A 16,888-nucleotide genomic window follows, 5' to 3' on the forward strand; every position below is an offset into this window, starting at 1 on the left:
GAAGTAAAATGTGAACCTGCAAAAATAGAAGGGTATCACACCATACTACTAAAGATGTTAACAGACTTGAACACTAATCAAGCAAACTGAAAAACTATGAGCAAAAAACAGAGGAAGAGGTGCTAGACAGATGTGAAAAAAAACTAATTCACATGGCATTTCAATATACAGAAAGGTGGCTTCATTCTCAAACATGTCACACGCATGATATGGTACACATACGCAAGGCATAAAAAATCCCAAAAGTAGGACACATTATTTAACTTGATCCCATGACATTTAATGAATATATACTTGCAACATACAATCACAGATACACATAAAGCTGAGAAAACAAACATGCCTTGTAAAATGAGGTGAAGAATAGTGCAAATTCTGTATTATAGCCTAAACAAGGGGGAAATTTTGTCAGAGATATTTCACAAGTAACTTAGTAGTATGTTAGGATTCAGTTTTGTCATAATACAAAGACTTATTTGTTCCTCACTTGAACCATATGAATATGCCTCAAGAATATTGGTAGTGTTCCCAAATTGAGGGGCTGCCACCTGTGAACACAAAAAAGACAGATACACGCACATAGAAACACATACAAAACACAACATGCACGCAAGGACTCAAAGGCAAACAAAGACACACAGCATAGAGTACAGACACAGAGCACACAAAAATGAGCACGCAGAACACACAAATAGAGGCACACGCACAGGGAGATAAACAAAGCTTATGACATACGAAAAGGTAGGACAAAAAACTTAGGAAGAAAACATAACCTGAACTCCAGGATGAGTCTCATGCATAAACTGAAACAACAAATTAACAGTTTCTAGAAACTTCCAATGAGCTCTTAAAAACCGAGCATAGTATCCCACAACATACCTGCCAAGAGAAGCAATGACATTATTCAACAGAGGTATTACATCATTTAATATCGAGCAAATCAATAAAAAAACACCACTTACATGATATTACGTGCAATAACAACTTTGTTATCTTTTTTCGTTGTGATTTCACAGAGATTTAATAAATTGCAAATTTCCTGCCACATAAACATGATGTAATAATTGTTTCAAAAAGATCACAATCAAAAGAAAAATAAAGATACATCTCGATTCTCAAATTTTTTTTTAAATTTTCCAAAAACAAAGGAGTTGGGTTCTTCGAGCCTATATTTTTTCTAGTGTGCCTTTTATTAAAACAAAATACAACTACCTATAAAATAAATTTTTAACTAGATTTTAGAGATATTTTTAAATGTATTAGCTATGTATACTATCATTTAACACACTTTGAAAACACAAGTTTCAGCAATCATATATCATAATCATAACATAAGAAATAGACAACCATAAGACATGAATGTAAACATCATCATACCTTAAAATCCTCGGTATCATCTACATATCAGAGGTTGATAAGATATTCAAGACCCAAACGCAAAGCAAATGTATTCTCTTTACTGAATTCTAGAAGTAAAATGTGAACCTGCAAAAATAGAAGGGTATCACACCATACTACTAAAGATGTTAACAGACTTGAACACTAATCAAGCAAACTGAAAAACTATGAACAAAAAACAGAGGAAGAGGTGCTAGACAGATGTGAAAAAAAACTAATTCACATGGCATTTCAATATACAGAAAGGTGGCTTCATTCTCAAACATGTCACACGCATGATATGGTACACATACACAAGGCATAAAAAATCCCAAAACTAGGACACATTATTTCACCTGATCCCATGACATTTAATGAATATAAACTTGCAACATACAATCACAGATAGACATAAAGCTGAGAAAACAAACCTGCCTTGTTAAATGAGGTGAAGAACAGTGCAAAATTCTGTATGATAGCCTAAACAAGGGGGAAATTTTGTCAGAGATGTTTCACAAGTAAATTAGTAGTATGTTAGGATTCAGTTTTGCCATAATACAAAGACTTACTTGTTCCTCACTTGAACCATATGAATATACCTCAAGAATATTAGTAGTGTTCCCAAACTGAAGGGTTGCCACCTGTGAACACAAAAAAGACAGATACACGCACATAAAAACACATACAAAACACAACATGCACACGAGAACTCAAAGGCAAACAAAGACAAACAACAACAAGTACAGACACATAGCACAAAGAAATGAGCCTGTAGAGCACACAAGCAGAGCCACACACACAGGGATATAAAGAAAGCTTATGATATAAGAAAAGGCATGACAGAAAACATAGCAAGAATATATAACCTGAACTCCAGGATGAGTCCCATGCATAAACTCAAACAACAAATTCACAACAATTTCTAGAAACTTGCACTGACCTCTTAAAAATCGAGGATAGTGTCCCACAACATACCTGCCAAAAGAAACAATGACATATTATTCAACAGAGGTATTACATCATTTAACATCGAGCAAATCAATACAAAAATACCCCTTACATGATATTACAGGCAATAACACCTTTGTTATCCTTTTCTGTTGTGATTTCACAGAGATTTAATAAATCCCAAATTTCCTGCCACATAAAAATCATGTGAGTAATAATTGTTTCAAAAAAATCACAACCAAAAGAAAAACAAAGAGACATGTCGGTTCTCAATTTGTTTTTTATTTTAATTTTCCAAAAACAAAGGAGTTGGGTCCTTCGGGCCTATATCTTCTCTAGTGTACCTTTTATTAAAACAAAATACAGTTACCTATAAAATAAACGTTTAACTGGATTTTAGTGATATTTTTAAATGTATTAGCAATGTATACTATCATTTAACACACTTTGAAAACACAAGTTTCAGCAATCATATATCATAATCATAACATAAGAAATAGACAACCATAAGACATGAATGTCAACATCATCATACCTTAAAATCCTCGATATCATCTACATATGAGAGGTTGAAAAGATATTCAATACCCAAAAGCAAAGCAAAGGTATTCTCTTTACTGAATTCCAGAATTCTAATGTAAACCTGCAAAAATAGAAGGGTATCACAACACCACTAAATATGTTAACAGACTTCAGCACTAATCAAGCAAACTAAAAATTTATGAGCAAAAAACAGAGGAAGAGGTGCTAGACAGATGTGAAAAAAAAACTAATTCACATGGCATTTAAGTATATAGAAAGGTGGGTCAATTCTCAAACATGTCACACGCATGATATGGTACACATACGCAAGGCATAAAAAATCCCAAAAGTAGGACACATTATTTAACCTGATCCCATGACATTTAATGAATATATACTTGCAACATACAATCACAGATACACATAAAGCTGAGAAAACAAACCTGCCTTGTAAAATGAGGTGAAGAATAGTGCAAAATTCTGTATTATAGCCTAAACAAGGGGGAAATTTTGTCAGAGATGTTTCACAAGTAACTTAGTAGTATGTTAGGATTCAGTTTTGTCATAATACAAAGACTTACTTGTTCCTCACTTGAACCATATGAATATGCCTCAAGAATATTAGTAGTGTTCCCAAACTGAGGGGCTGCCACCTGTGAACACAAAAAAGACAGATACACGCACATAGAAACACATACAAAACACAACATGCACACAAGGACTCAAAGGCAAACAAAGACACACAGCATAGAGTACAGACACAGAGCACACAAAAATGAGCACGCAGAACACACAAACAGAGGCACACGCACAGGGAGAAAAACAAAGCTTATGACATACGAAAAGGTAGGACAGAAAACTTAGGAAGAAAACATAACCTGAACTCCAGGATGAGTCTCATGCATAAACTCAAACAACAAATTAACTGTTTCTAGAAACTTCCAATGAGCTCTTAAAAACCGAGCATAGTATCCCACAACATACCTGCCAAGAGAAGCAATGACATTATTCAACAAAGGTATTACATCATTTAATATCGAGCAAATCAATACAAAAACACCACTTACATGATATTACATGCAATAACAACTTTGTTATCTTTTTTCGTTGTGATTTCACAGAGATTTAATAAATTGCAAATTTCCTGCCACATAAACATGATGTAATAATTGTTTCAAAAAGATCACAATCAAAAGAAAAATAAAGATACATCTCGATTCTCAATTTTTTTTTTTAATTTTCCAAAAACAAAGGAGTTGGGTTCTTCGAGCCTATATTTTTTCTAGTGTGCCTTTTATTAAAACAAAATACAACTACCTATAAAATAAATTTTTAACTAGATTTTAGAGATATTTTTAAATGTATTAGCTATGTATACTATCATTTAACACACTTTGAAAACACAAGTTTCAGCAATCATATATCATAATCATAACATAAGAAATAGACAACCATAAGACATGAATGTAAACATCATCATACCTTAAAATCCTCGGTATCATCTACATATCAGAGGTTGATAAGATATTCAAGACCCAAACGCAAAGCAAATGTATTCTCTTTACTGAATTCTAGAAGTAAAATGTGAACCTGCAAAAATAGAAGGGTATCACACCATACTACTAAAGATGTTAACAGACTTGAACACTAATCAAGCAAACTGAAAAACTATGAGCAAAAAACAGAGGAAGAGGTGCTAGACAGATGTGAAAAAAAACTAATTCACATGGCATTTCAATATACAGAAAGGTGGCTTCATTCTCAAACATGTCACACGCATGATATGGTACACATACACAAGGCATAAAAAATCTCAAAACTAGGACACATTATTTCACCTGATCCCATGACATTTAATGAATATAAACTTGCAACATACAATCACAGATAGACATAAAGCAGAGAAAACAAACCTGCCTTGTTAAATGAGGTGAAGAACAGTGCAAAATTCTGTATGATAGCCTAAACAAGGGGGAAATTTTGTCAGAGATGTTTCACAAGTAAATTAGTAGTATGTTAGGATTCAGTTTTGCCATAATACAAAGACTTACTTGTTCCTCACTTGAACCATATGAATATACCTCAAGAATATTAGTAGTGTTCCCAAACTGAAGGGTTGCCACCTGTGAACACAAAAAAGACAGATACACGCACATAGAAACACATACAAAACACAACATCCACACGAGAACTCAAAGGCAAACAAAGACAAACAACAATAAGTACAGACACATAGCACAAAGACATGAGCCTGTAGAGCACACAAGCAGAGCCACACACACAGGGATATAAAGAAAGCTTATGATATAAGAAAAGGCAGGACAGAAAACATAGCAAGAAAAGATAACCTGAACTCCAGGATGAGTCCCATGCATAAACTCAAACAACAAATTCACAACAGTTTCTAGAAACTTGCACTGAGCTCTTAAAAATCGAGGATAGTGTCCCACAACATACCTGCCAAAAGAAGCAATGACATATTATTCAACAGAGATATTACATCATTTAACATCAAGCAAATCAATACAAAAATACCCCTTACATGATATTACAGGCAATAACACCTTTGTTATCTTTTTCAGTTGTGATTTCACAGAGATTTAATAAATCCTAAATTTCCTGCCACATAAAAATCATGTGAGTAATAATTGTTTCAAAAAAAATAACAACCAAAAGAAAAACAAAGAGACATGTCGGTTCTCAATTTGTTTTTTATTTTAATTTTCCAAAAACAAAGGAGTTGGGTCCTTCGGACCTATATCTTCTCTAGTGTACCTTTTATTAAAACAAAATACAGTTACCTATAAAATAAACGTTTAACTGGATTTTAGTGATATTTTTAAATGTATTAGCAATGTATACTATCATTTAACACACTTTGAAAACACAAGTTTCAGCAATCATATATCATAATCATAACATAAGAAATAGACAACCATAAGACATGAATGTCAACATCATCATACCTTAAAATCCTCGATATCATCTACATATGAGAGGTTGAAAAGATATTCAATACCCAAAAGCAAAGCAAAGGTATTCTCTTTACTGAATTCCAGAATTCTAATGTAAACCTGCTAAAATAGAAGGGTATCACAACACCACTAAAGATGTTAACAGACTTCAGCACTAATCAAGCAAACTAAAAATTTATGAGCAAAAAACAGAGGAAGAGGTGCTAGACAGATGTGAAAAAAAAACTAATTCACATGGCATTTCAGTATATAGAAAGGTGGGTCAATTCTCAAACATGTCACACGCATGATATGGTACACATACGCAAGGCATAAAAAATCCCAAAAGTAGGACACATTATTTAACCTGATCCCATGACATTTAATGAATATATACTTGCAACATACAATCACAGATACACATAAAGCTGAGAAAACAAACCTGCCTTGTAAAATGAGGTGAAGAATAGTGCAAAATTCTGTATTATAGCCTAAACAAGGGGGAAATTTTGTCAGAGATGTTTCACAAGTAACTTAGTAGTATGTTAGGATTCAGTTTTGTCATAATACAAAGACTTACTTGTTCCTCACTTGAACCATATGAATATGCCTCAAGAATATTAGTAGTGTTCCCAAACTGAGGGGCTGCCACCTGTGAACACAAAAAAGACAGATACACGCACATAGAAACACATACAAAACACAACATGCACACAAGGACTCAAAGGCAAACAAAAACACACAACACAGAGTACAGACACAGAGCACAAAGAAATGAGCACGCAGAGCACACAAACACGGGCACACGCACAAGGACATAAACAAAGATTATGACATAATAAAAGGAAGGACAAAAAACATAGGACGAAAACATAACCTGAACTCCAGGATGAGTCTCATGCATAAACTCAAACAACAAATTAACAGTTTCTAGAAACTTCCAATGAGCTCTTAAAAACCGAACATAGTATCCCACAACATACCTGCCAAGAGAAGCAATGACATTATTCAACAGAGGTAATACATCATTTAATATCGAGCAAATCAATACAAAAACACCACTTACATGATATTACGTGCAATAACAACTTTGTTATCTTTTTTCGTTGTGATTTCACAGAGATTTAATAAATTGCAAATTTCCTGCCACATAAACATGATGTAATAATTGTTTCAAAAAGATCACAATCAAAAGAAAAATAAAGATACATCTCGATTCTCAAATTTTTTTTTTAATTTTCCAAAAACAAAGGAGTTGGGTTCTTCGAGCCTATATTTTTTCTACTGTGCCTTTTATTAAAACAAAATACAACTACCTATAAAATAAATTTTTAACTAGATTTTAGAGATATTTTTAAATGTATTAGCTATGTATACTATCATTTAACACACTTTGAAAACACAAGTTTCAGCAATCATATATCATAATCATAACATAAGAAATAGACAACCATAAGACATGAATGTAAACATCATCATACCTTAAAATCCTCGGTATCATCTACATATCGGAGGTTGATAAGATATTCAAGACCCAAACGCAAAGCAAATGTATTCTCTTTACTGAATTCTAGAAGTAAAATGTGAACCTGCAAAAATAGAAGGGTATCACACCATACTACTAAAGATGTTAACAGACTTGAACACTAATCAAGCAAACTGAAAAACTATGAGCAAAAAACAGAGGAAGAGGTGCTAGACAGATGTGAAAAAAAACTAATTCACATGGCATTTCAATATACAGAAAGGTGGCTTCATTCTCAAACATGTCACACGCATGATATGGTACACATACACAAGGCATAAAAAATCCCAAAACTAGGACACATTATTTCACCTGATCCCATGACATTTAATGAATATAAACTTGCAACATACAATCACAGATAGACATAAAGCTGAGAAAACAAACCTGCCTTGTTAAATGAGGTGAAGAACAGTGCAAAATTCTGTATGATAGCCTAAACAAGGGGGAAATTTTGTCAGAGATGTTTCACAAGTAAATTAGTAGTATGTTAGGATTCAGTTTTGCCATAATACAAAGACTTACTTGTTCCTCACTTGAACCATATGAATATACCTCAAGAATATTAGTAGTGTTCCCAAACTGAAGGGTTGCCACCTGTGAACACAAAAAAGACAGATACACGCACATAGAAAAACATACAAAACACAACATGCACACGAGAACTCAAAGGCAAACAAAGACAAACAACAATAAGTACAGACACATAGCACAAAGAAATGAGCCTGTAGAGCACACAAGCAGAGCCACACACACAGGGATATAAAGAAAGCTTATGATATAAGAAAAGGCAGGACAGAAAACATAGCAAGAAAAGATAACCTGAACTCCAGGATGAGTCCCATGCATAAACTCAAACAACAAACTCACAACAGTTTCTAGAAACTTGCACTGAGCTCTTAAAAATCGAGGATACTGTCCCACAACATACCTGCCAAAAGAAGCAATGACATATTATTCAACAGAGGTATTACATCATTTAACATCGAGCAAATCAATACAAAAATACCCCTTACATGATATTACAGGCAATAACACCTTTGTTATCTTTTTCTGTTGTGATTTCACAGAGATTTAATAAATCCCAAATTTCCTGCCACATAAAAATCATGTGAGTGATAATTGTTTCAAAAAAAATCACAACCAAAAGAAAAACAAAGAGACATGTCGGTTCTCAATTTGTTTTTTATTTTAATTTTCCAAAAACAAAGGAGTTGGGTTCTTCGGGCCTATATCTTCTCTAGTGTACCTTTTATTAAAACAAAATACAGTTACCTATAAAATAAACGTTTAACTGGATTTTAGTGATATTTTTAAATGTATTAGCAATGTATACTATCATTTAACACACTTTGAAAACACAAGTTTCAGCAATCATATATCATAATCATAACATAAGAAATAGACAACCATAAGACATGAATGTCAACATCATCATACCTTAAAATCCTCGGTATCATCTACATATGAGAGGTTGAAAACATATTCAATACCCAAAAGCAAAGCAAAGGTATTCTCTTTACTGAACTCCAGAATTCTAATGTAAACCTGCAAAAATAGAAGGATATCACAACACCACTAAAGATGTTAACAGACTTCAGCACTAATCAAGCAAACTAAAAATTTATGAGCAAAAAATAGAGGAAGAGGTGCGAGACAGATGTGAAAAAAAACTAATTCACATGGCATTTCAGTATATAGAAAGGTGGGTCAATTCTCAAACATGTCACACGCATGATATGGTACACATACGCAAGGCATAAAAAATCCCAAAAGTAGGACACATTATTTAACCTGATCCCATGACATTTAATGAATATATACTTGCAACATACAATCACAGATACACAAAAAGCTGAGAAAACAAACCTGCCTTGTAAAATGAGGTGAAGAATAGTGCAAAATTCTGTATTATAGCCTAAACAAGGGGGAAATTTTGTCAGAGATGTTTCACAAGTAACTTAGTAGTATGTTAGGATTCAGTTTTGTCATAATACAAAGACTTACTTGTTCCTCACTTGAACCATATGAATATGCCTCAAGAATATTAGTAGTGTTCCCAAACTGAGGGGCTGCCACCTGTGAACACAAAAAAGACAGATACACGCACATAGAAACACATACAAAACACAACATGCACACAAGGACTCAAAGGCAAACAAAGACACACAGCATAGAGTACAGACACACAAAGCACACAAAAATGAGCACGCAGAGCACACAAACAGAGGCACACGCACAGGGAGATAAACAAAGCTTATGACATACGAAAAGGTAGGACAGAAAACTTAGGAAGAAAACATAACCTGAACTCCAGGATGAGTCTCATGTATAAACTCAAACAACAAATTCACAACAGTTTCTAGAAACTTGCACTGAGCTCTTAAGAATCGAGGATAGTGTCCCACAACATACCTGCCAAAAGAAGCAATGACATATTATTCAACAGAGGTATTACATCATTTAACATCGAGCAAATCAATACAAAAATACCCCTTACATGATATTACAGGCAATAACACCTTTGTTATCTTTTTCTGTTGTGATTTCACAGAGATTTAATAAATCCCAAATTTCCTGCCACATAAAAATCATGTGAGTGATAATTGTTTCAAAAAAAATCACAACCAAAAGAAAAACAAAGAGACATGTCGGTTCTCAATTTGTTTTTTTTTAATTTTCCGAAAGCGAAGGAGTTGGGTTCTTCGGGCCTATATCTTCTATAGTGTACCTTTTATTAAAACAAAATACAATCACCTATAAAATAAACATTTAACTGGATTTTAGTGATATTTTTAATTGTATTAGCAATGTATATTATCATTTAACACACTTTGAAAACACAACTTTCAGCAATCATATATCATAATCATAACATAAGAAATAGACAACCATAAGACATGAATGTCAACATCATCATACCTTAAAATCCTCGGTATCAGCTACATATGAGACGTTGATAAGATATTCAAGACGCAAAAGCAACGTAGATGTATTTTCTTCACTAGGTTCCAGAATTCAAATGTGAACCTACATAAACAGATGGGTATCACCACACCACTAAAGATGTTAACAGACTTGAACACTAATCAAGCAAGCTAAAAAATTATGAGCAAAAAACAGAGGAAGAGGTACTACATAGATGTGAAAAAAAACACTAATTTACATGGCGCATACACAAAGCATAAAATATTCCAAAAGTAAGACACATTATTTCACCGGATCTCATGACATTTCATGAATTTGTACTTGAAACATACAATCACGGATAGACTTAAAGTTGAGAAAACAACCCTGCCTTATGAAATGAGTTGAAGAACAGTGCAAAATTCTGTATGATACCCTAAACAAGGGGGAAATTTTGTCAGAGATGCTTCACAAGTAACTTAGTAGCATGTCAAGATTGAATTTTGTCATAATACAGAGACTTACTTGTTCATCACTTGATCCATATGAATATGCCTCAAGAATATTAGTAGTGTTCCCAAACTGACGGGTTGTCATCTGTGAAAACAAAAAAGACAGATACACGCACATAGAAACACATACAAAACACGCCATGCACACAAGTACTCAAATGCAAACAAAGACACACAGCACAGAGTATAGACACAGAGCACACAGAAATTAGCACGCAGAGCACACAAAAAGAGGCACACACACAGGGACATAAACAAAGCTTATGATATAAGAAAAAGTAAGACAGAAAACATAGGAATAAAACATAACCTGAACTCCAGGATGAGTATCATGCATAAACTTGAACAACTTATTCACAACAGTTTTTAGATACTTCCAATGAGCTCTTAAAAATCAAAGATACTGGCCGACAACATAACTGCCAACATAAGCAATGGAATATTATTCAACAAAGGTATAACATCATTTAACATCGAGCAAATCAATACAAAAACATCCATTACATGATATTACATGCAATAACCGCTTTGTTATCTGTTTCCGTTGTGATTTCACAGAGATTTAATGAATCACAAATGACCATGACCAAAAATATGTTTTCGTTCCACATAAATATCACATGAGTAATAATTGTTTAAAAAAAATCACAACCAAAAGAAAAATAAAGATACAGGTCGTGTTCTCAATTTTTTTTTATTTTTCCAAAAACAAAGGAGTTGGGTTTCTTGGGCCTATATCTTCTCTAGTATACCTTTTATTAAAGCACAATACAATTACCTATAAAATAAATTTTTAACTTGATTTTAGTGATATTTTTATATGTATTAACTATGTATACTATCATTTATCACACTTTGAAAACACAACTTTTAGCAATCATAAATCATAATCATAACATAAGAAATAGACAACCATAAGACATGAATGTCAACATCATCACACCTTAAAATCCTCGATATCAGCTACATATGAGACGTTGATAAGATATTCAAGACGCAAAAGCAACGTAGATGTATTTTCTTCACTGGATTCCAGAATTCAAATGTGAACCTGCATAAACAGAAAGGTATCACCACACCACTAAAGATGTTAACAGACTTGAACACTAATCAAGCAAACTAAAAAACTATGAGCAAAAAACAGAGGAAGAGATACTACATAGATGTGACCAACCAAACATGCTCAATATTAAATTGATTGCATTTAAAATTAAATTAAATGTTTTGTTAATGCTTGCACGTGAAGGTTATTGGTTTTGTTTTAAAAGTTGCAAAAAGAGGATGAAGATATATCTAAACTCTGTTTGGGTAGGGAATTGTGTCTTTTTGGTTGATGTTCACTTCTAAGGATGAAAGAGGTTTGGATTACTAATATGCTACTTTAATAAGGTGATCTGAAGGAGAAGGTAAAATTTTCTATGCAATGCAATTGAGACATCATAGTTATCCATCCCAGAGAGTATTATCAAAAAATAAGAAAGCAATAAAGTAAGAAAGTAAAGCAATAAAACAAGACAGCAAAGAAACAAGAAAGCAATAAAACAAAGAAAGAAATAAAGAAAGCAAGAAAACAAAGAAAGAAAGTAAGAAACCAGGAAAACAAGAAAGCAAGAGAGAATGTGACAGTGTTTAAGAATAGTAGAAGTGGAGGAGTACCACTCAGAAGTTTGTGATGGTGAAACGAATTCGATCACTGGAAGAGACAAGGTATAAATATTTTGTTAAAAAATTGGTAACAAAAATTGCAACTTAACCAAACAATCCCTTTAAGTTTTAAATATTAAAATTCTTTTTATTGTTATAATATTGTTTATTCTAATATAAATATTTATTTAATGTAATTCAAATTTATAAATAATAAAAAAAAATTATATAAAAATTATATTTTAAATTTAATATAAATAATTTATATTGTTATATAAAACTCTTTTAATCATTGAAATTTTTTTAATATAATAATATTCAATTTAACAAATAACAATTCATAAATAAAAAAAATAACTGATTAAAGAAACTCTTGAAAAACATTTTGTTTAATATAATTTTCTAATTTATATATAAATAGTTTTTAAAATCTTTAATATATAATTATTTTTTACAGAAAAAATAATCTAAAAATTATCTTATTCTACTTTTTTTTTCTTTCCATTTCTTTTCATACACCTTTTTAGTGGTCTCATTTTAAATAAAATAATAAAGGATTTGATTTCAAAAACTAAAATAATATAAAGTTATAGTTGTTAAATGAATAAACAATAATTAATATTTTTATATTTTTTTCTTCTAAAAGATAAAGCAAATCTGTGAAGTATAATTGTATAAAATAAATTGAGTTTTTCTAAAGTTAAAATTAACCCATGCACTTAGTTTTCATAAAATCTTTCTAATTTTTTTAGCAATATAAATTACAATAATAATTTTAAAGATCAAACTCCATATCTTACATATATAATTGTAATCCCTCACCATTAAATAGACCCTAGTAATTGAGCACTCTTATTTAATTATTCTTTATGCTATAAGTTGATACGAGAACAATTTATTTAAACTTTTAAAAAATTGATTATTAAATTATTATTTATTTCTTAAAAGATTGAAAATTGCATATTTTTAAAATAATCAATTAAGACAAATATAAAGAAAAATATTTATTTTATTAATAAAAATTACAGAAAATAAATGGATCATTAATATATATAGAGAGAAAAAAATTAGAATATAATAAACTCTATATTGTCGGCTTGTAATAATTTGGAAAACAGAAACAAAAAAGGCATGATCTTTTATATAAATTTTTCATTTTAAAAAATAATTTATTCCAGTGAATGATTATATTCGGTTAAACATATCAATTTAATTCAAGTTCAAAATTTAAAATTTAAATTTATATGTAATGAAACAAGTTTAAATTACCCACTAATTAGCTAAACCAAAATATCTACATGTTATACTCTATTACAAATAAGAAGAAAAACATAATAGCAAAATAAAATTTAAAAATAAATAAATAAATAAACTAATTCTTTGGCTGATCAAAAAATACATATCCAATTATTTGAGATTTCTTCAACTCTATAATTAATAATGGCAGGAGAAATGCACTTTAAAAACAAACTTGTGGCCAAGCATAATCGATGATTCATCTGACATTTTTGATTTGTCAATACCCATTCCGAACGCTATCATAGCAACAATAACCTGATTGATAATACACATGCATACAACAACCATGTTATTTGGAAAAACTTTTTATGGTTCCATGCAGTAAACACAAACAACATAGGAATAAACAAGGGTAAAAACAATTCAGATCTGTGTCTCAAAATCACCAAGCATTCACAAAATTCATTTCTTCATTTTTTTGGGCGCTTGATTATGTAAACACTTAAGCAGTACAAAACAATAAATTACAACGAAACACCAAACTTAGATGTATAATAAGCATGGCAGGGCTTCAAACAGCCAAAGCCATCAAAGTCAGATGACATTCAGGAAGGGGGATGAAGAGATTTGTTATGCAAAGTTGAAAACACGTGAAACTCAGAAAGCCCATCAAAATCAGATAAAAAGTCCATTCATTCATATAGTAATTATGTCAATAGCACACCACATATATAAGAAGATGCAATGATATAATACATGTCTGATGATAACTGGACATCTCAATTCAAATAAAGAACAAATGAAATATGCATGATAACCGCTCAAAATAACCAATAACTGATCTAACTTTCTTCAATATGCAAATCACAAGTTACATTCAATATCATTTAAGATGTTCTAAGTAAACTCATCAAATCCAGTTCATTTGAGCAAGCCACGAACAATAAGGAAACACGAGGGATAAAAAACAAACCTGTAATCTGGACGGAAATCATGATCCCATTTAGAAACACAATGTATCTCGTCAATTGCAAATAAAGCAATACCGGGAATTTCTGCAAGCTTTTGCAGTGGTTGAATCAATCTACAAAACATTGAATTGTAGTTACAAAACATTAAAAAAGTCAAAAAGCCAACTTCTAAGACATGCGATGGCATAAAAGATCAACTTTTATTCTTTGAAACTTAGGTGTATTGAGAAAGATCCAAGTTGCACATCAACTAAAAATAAGGTCAACAAAGAGCAAAATTCTATACTTTAAAAAGGGGCAAAATATCTACTTCACTATAGTTGTCAATATCATAAAACAATACCAATTATGGATATAACTGACAATTCTCTTAATAGACAAACAATGATTTAAAGGTTTTGTCTAGTTGAGGCGAAAATGAATGGAAAGAAAGTGGGCATAGAAAAGTATGAAGGTAAATTATATTTTCCATCTATGGTTAAGGAGAGAAAATAGATAGGAAAAAAAATGTGGAGCCACAAAAAATATATCGCTAAGGAGAGAAATAGGTGAGAAAGAAAAAACCGTAGGAATTACAGATTTATCCACCTCTCAACAATCCTTATGAAAGAATATAAGTCATTTATCATATTGCACATTTTCCCACTCCCATTTATTCCCAATTAAACACATTGAAAGAATATAGTCATTTAATAATTCTAATGAAAAAATATAACAGTCATTCCCACTCCCATTTCTTCCCAATTAAACACAATGAAAGAATATAGTCATTTAATAATCCTAATGAAAAAATAAAACAGTCATTGGAAAGTTGTCAAATAAATCCTTTGGTATCTCAAGGGCACTCTTCATCATGGCCTATTTTTTCAACTTATTGCTCCTTAGTCTCCCCTCACTTTAATTAGCTTTAGTGATGTTGCTGGGCATCATATGTTGATGACAAAACATCAACCTTCAGTTCCTGTAAATATCTTTGTCCTAATCTTATCACCTATGGTGGCCAGATCAAGATTCAGTACTTCCTTATTGAATTACAATGTGGATTTCAAACATCAAAGGTTTTGTGACAAGCTTAGCACAATGGCTCACCCTCACAGTTATCTTTAGAAGACTTGAAGGTTGAATGAGATAAACCTATAAAGCTCTACTTTAGTAATAAATCAGCAATTAGCATAGCTCATCATCCTGTTCAACATGATTAAACAAAACCCATTGAAGTGGATAGGCATATTATCAACAAAAAAACTCGATTGTGGTTATATTTGTACTCCATATGTACTTTCACAAGGTCAACTTGTAGATATTCTTTACAAAGAATTGTGCAATCCAGATTTTGAAAGAACTATATGCAAGTTGGGAATGGAAAACATTTAATCTCCTACTTGAAGGGTGTTAGAAATAGGAACCTATATAAGAAGCCAATAAAACAACTAGAAGCATGGAACCTATGACTTTGACAATCCAAGTTAATCTATAGCAATAGAAATAACATAACTTATTTCGGATAAAATAATTATTTATCAGATACAAAAATATCAAACAAAAATAGTTCAAAGAAACAAAGTTGATTTGGAAGACTTTTGAAGAGTACATGTATACCTGCATTGGTATAATTGAATGCACTTATTTTGCCATGGCTTGAAAACTTTAAATCATCAAAATCCGAAAAATCAACAAATTAACTAATAAGAGAATCAAAATAAACTCTTACTGAAGAGTAAATTTGATGTTTTCATTCAATGAACAAGGTGTAGACATACCATTGTGTATAACATCCTCACTCCAAAATCGACTCTTTTCTTTGGGTTAATTAGTGAGAATACAGATGATCTACCACTTTTGCGAGTTTCAATAGGTGATCCAAGTGAACTAACTGCTAAGAACTGTAAAAATCACAATAAGCAGCAGAGTAATGAATGCCCTTATTTACAGAAATAACAAACTTATCAAAGGGATGGCATGACAAGAGGTAACAAGCACTAACAAGTACAACGAAATGAAGATGAATCAACATCCAGAAGGGCAAAACAAATCTAAATATAAGCACCAAGAGAATATAAATGCATAAATATTTTCCAAGTTAATAACACCAATAAAAAAAGTATCATTCTTAAAAAATGTTATTTTTAATTGTTAGACATCAGTCAGCACCCATTAAAAGGATGCAAACATATTGTAGAGCAGCCAATATCATACATGATCATGATTATTTTACAATTTTATGTATCTGAATTTTATACTTGTTACTTAAGTGATTAATTTGAAGGTTAAGTCACTTTATTAACCGTT

The 16,888-nt window shown here is 31.6% G+C and overlaps 1 protein-coding gene across 35 annotated transcripts in view; it reads right to left on the reverse strand.

Moving 5' to 3' along the window:
• Positions 1 to 25: 25 nt before the first annotated feature.
• Positions 26 to 16,888, reverse strand: part of LOC114915926 (protein EXPORTIN 1A) — a 33,424-nt gene continuing 16,561 nt past the window's right edge. For 15 of the 35 annotated variants that reach the window (XM_083062142.1, XM_083062138.1, XM_083062136.1 and 12 more), the window contains 25 exons: positions 16,360 to 16,482; positions 14,602 to 14,712; positions 11,689 to 11,796; positions 10,759 to 11,164; positions 10,249 to 10,669; positions 9,827 to 9,903; positions 9,633 to 9,741; positions 9,334 to 9,405; positions 9,200 to 9,244; positions 8,767 to 8,874; positions 8,343 to 8,419; positions 8,149 to 8,257; positions 7,852 to 7,923; positions 7,718 to 7,762; positions 7,283 to 7,390; positions 6,868 to 6,944; positions 5,196 to 5,304; positions 3,429 to 3,500; positions 3,295 to 3,339; positions 2,861 to 2,968; positions 2,438 to 2,514; positions 2,244 to 2,352; positions 1,947 to 2,018; positions 1,813 to 1,857; positions 1,391 to 1,485 (listed from right to left, as the gene is read on the reverse strand). In XM_083062142.1, the coding sequence (XP_082918268.1) occupies positions 1,405 to 1,485; positions 1,813 to 1,857; positions 1,947 to 2,018; positions 2,244 to 2,352; positions 2,438 to 2,514; positions 2,861 to 2,968; positions 3,295 to 3,339; positions 3,429 to 3,500; positions 5,196 to 5,304; positions 6,868 to 6,944; positions 7,283 to 7,390; positions 7,718 to 7,762; positions 7,852 to 7,923; positions 8,149 to 8,257; positions 8,343 to 8,419; positions 8,767 to 8,874; positions 9,200 to 9,244; positions 9,334 to 9,405; positions 9,633 to 9,741; positions 9,827 to 9,828 (1,542 nt within the window). In that variant the 5' untranslated portion in view covers positions 9,829 to 9,903; positions 10,249 to 10,669; positions 10,759 to 11,164; ... (1 more) ...; positions 14,602 to 14,712; positions 16,360 to 16,482 and the 3' untranslated portion in view covers positions 1,391 to 1,404. Of the gene's footprint in view, positions 880 to 962; positions 1,040 to 1,390; positions 1,486 to 1,808; positions 1,858 to 1,946; positions 2,353 to 2,437; positions 2,515 to 2,860; positions 2,969 to 3,294; positions 3,340 to 3,428; positions 3,501 to 3,725; positions 3,832 to 5,195; positions 5,305 to 6,867; positions 6,945 to 7,282; positions 7,391 to 7,713; positions 7,763 to 7,851; positions 7,924 to 8,148; positions 8,258 to 8,342; positions 8,420 to 8,766; positions 8,875 to 9,199; positions 9,245 to 9,333; positions 9,406 to 9,632; positions 9,742 to 9,826; positions 9,904 to 10,248; positions 10,670 to 10,758; positions 11,165 to 11,688; positions 11,797 to 14,601; positions 14,713 to 16,198; positions 16,282 to 16,359; positions 16,483 to 16,888 lie in introns of those variants that run through there. The other 20 variants (XR_014428476.1, XM_083062146.1, XM_083062134.1 and 17 more) reach the window with 20 other exon arrangements.

Source organism: Cajanus cajan, chromosome 8 (assembly GCF_000230855.2).
Source record: "Cajanus cajan strain Asha chromosome 8, NIPB_CcT2T_4, whole genome shotgun sequence".
Lineage (NCBI taxonomy): Eukaryota > Viridiplantae > Streptophyta > Magnoliopsida > Fabales > Fabaceae > Cajanus > Cajanus cajan.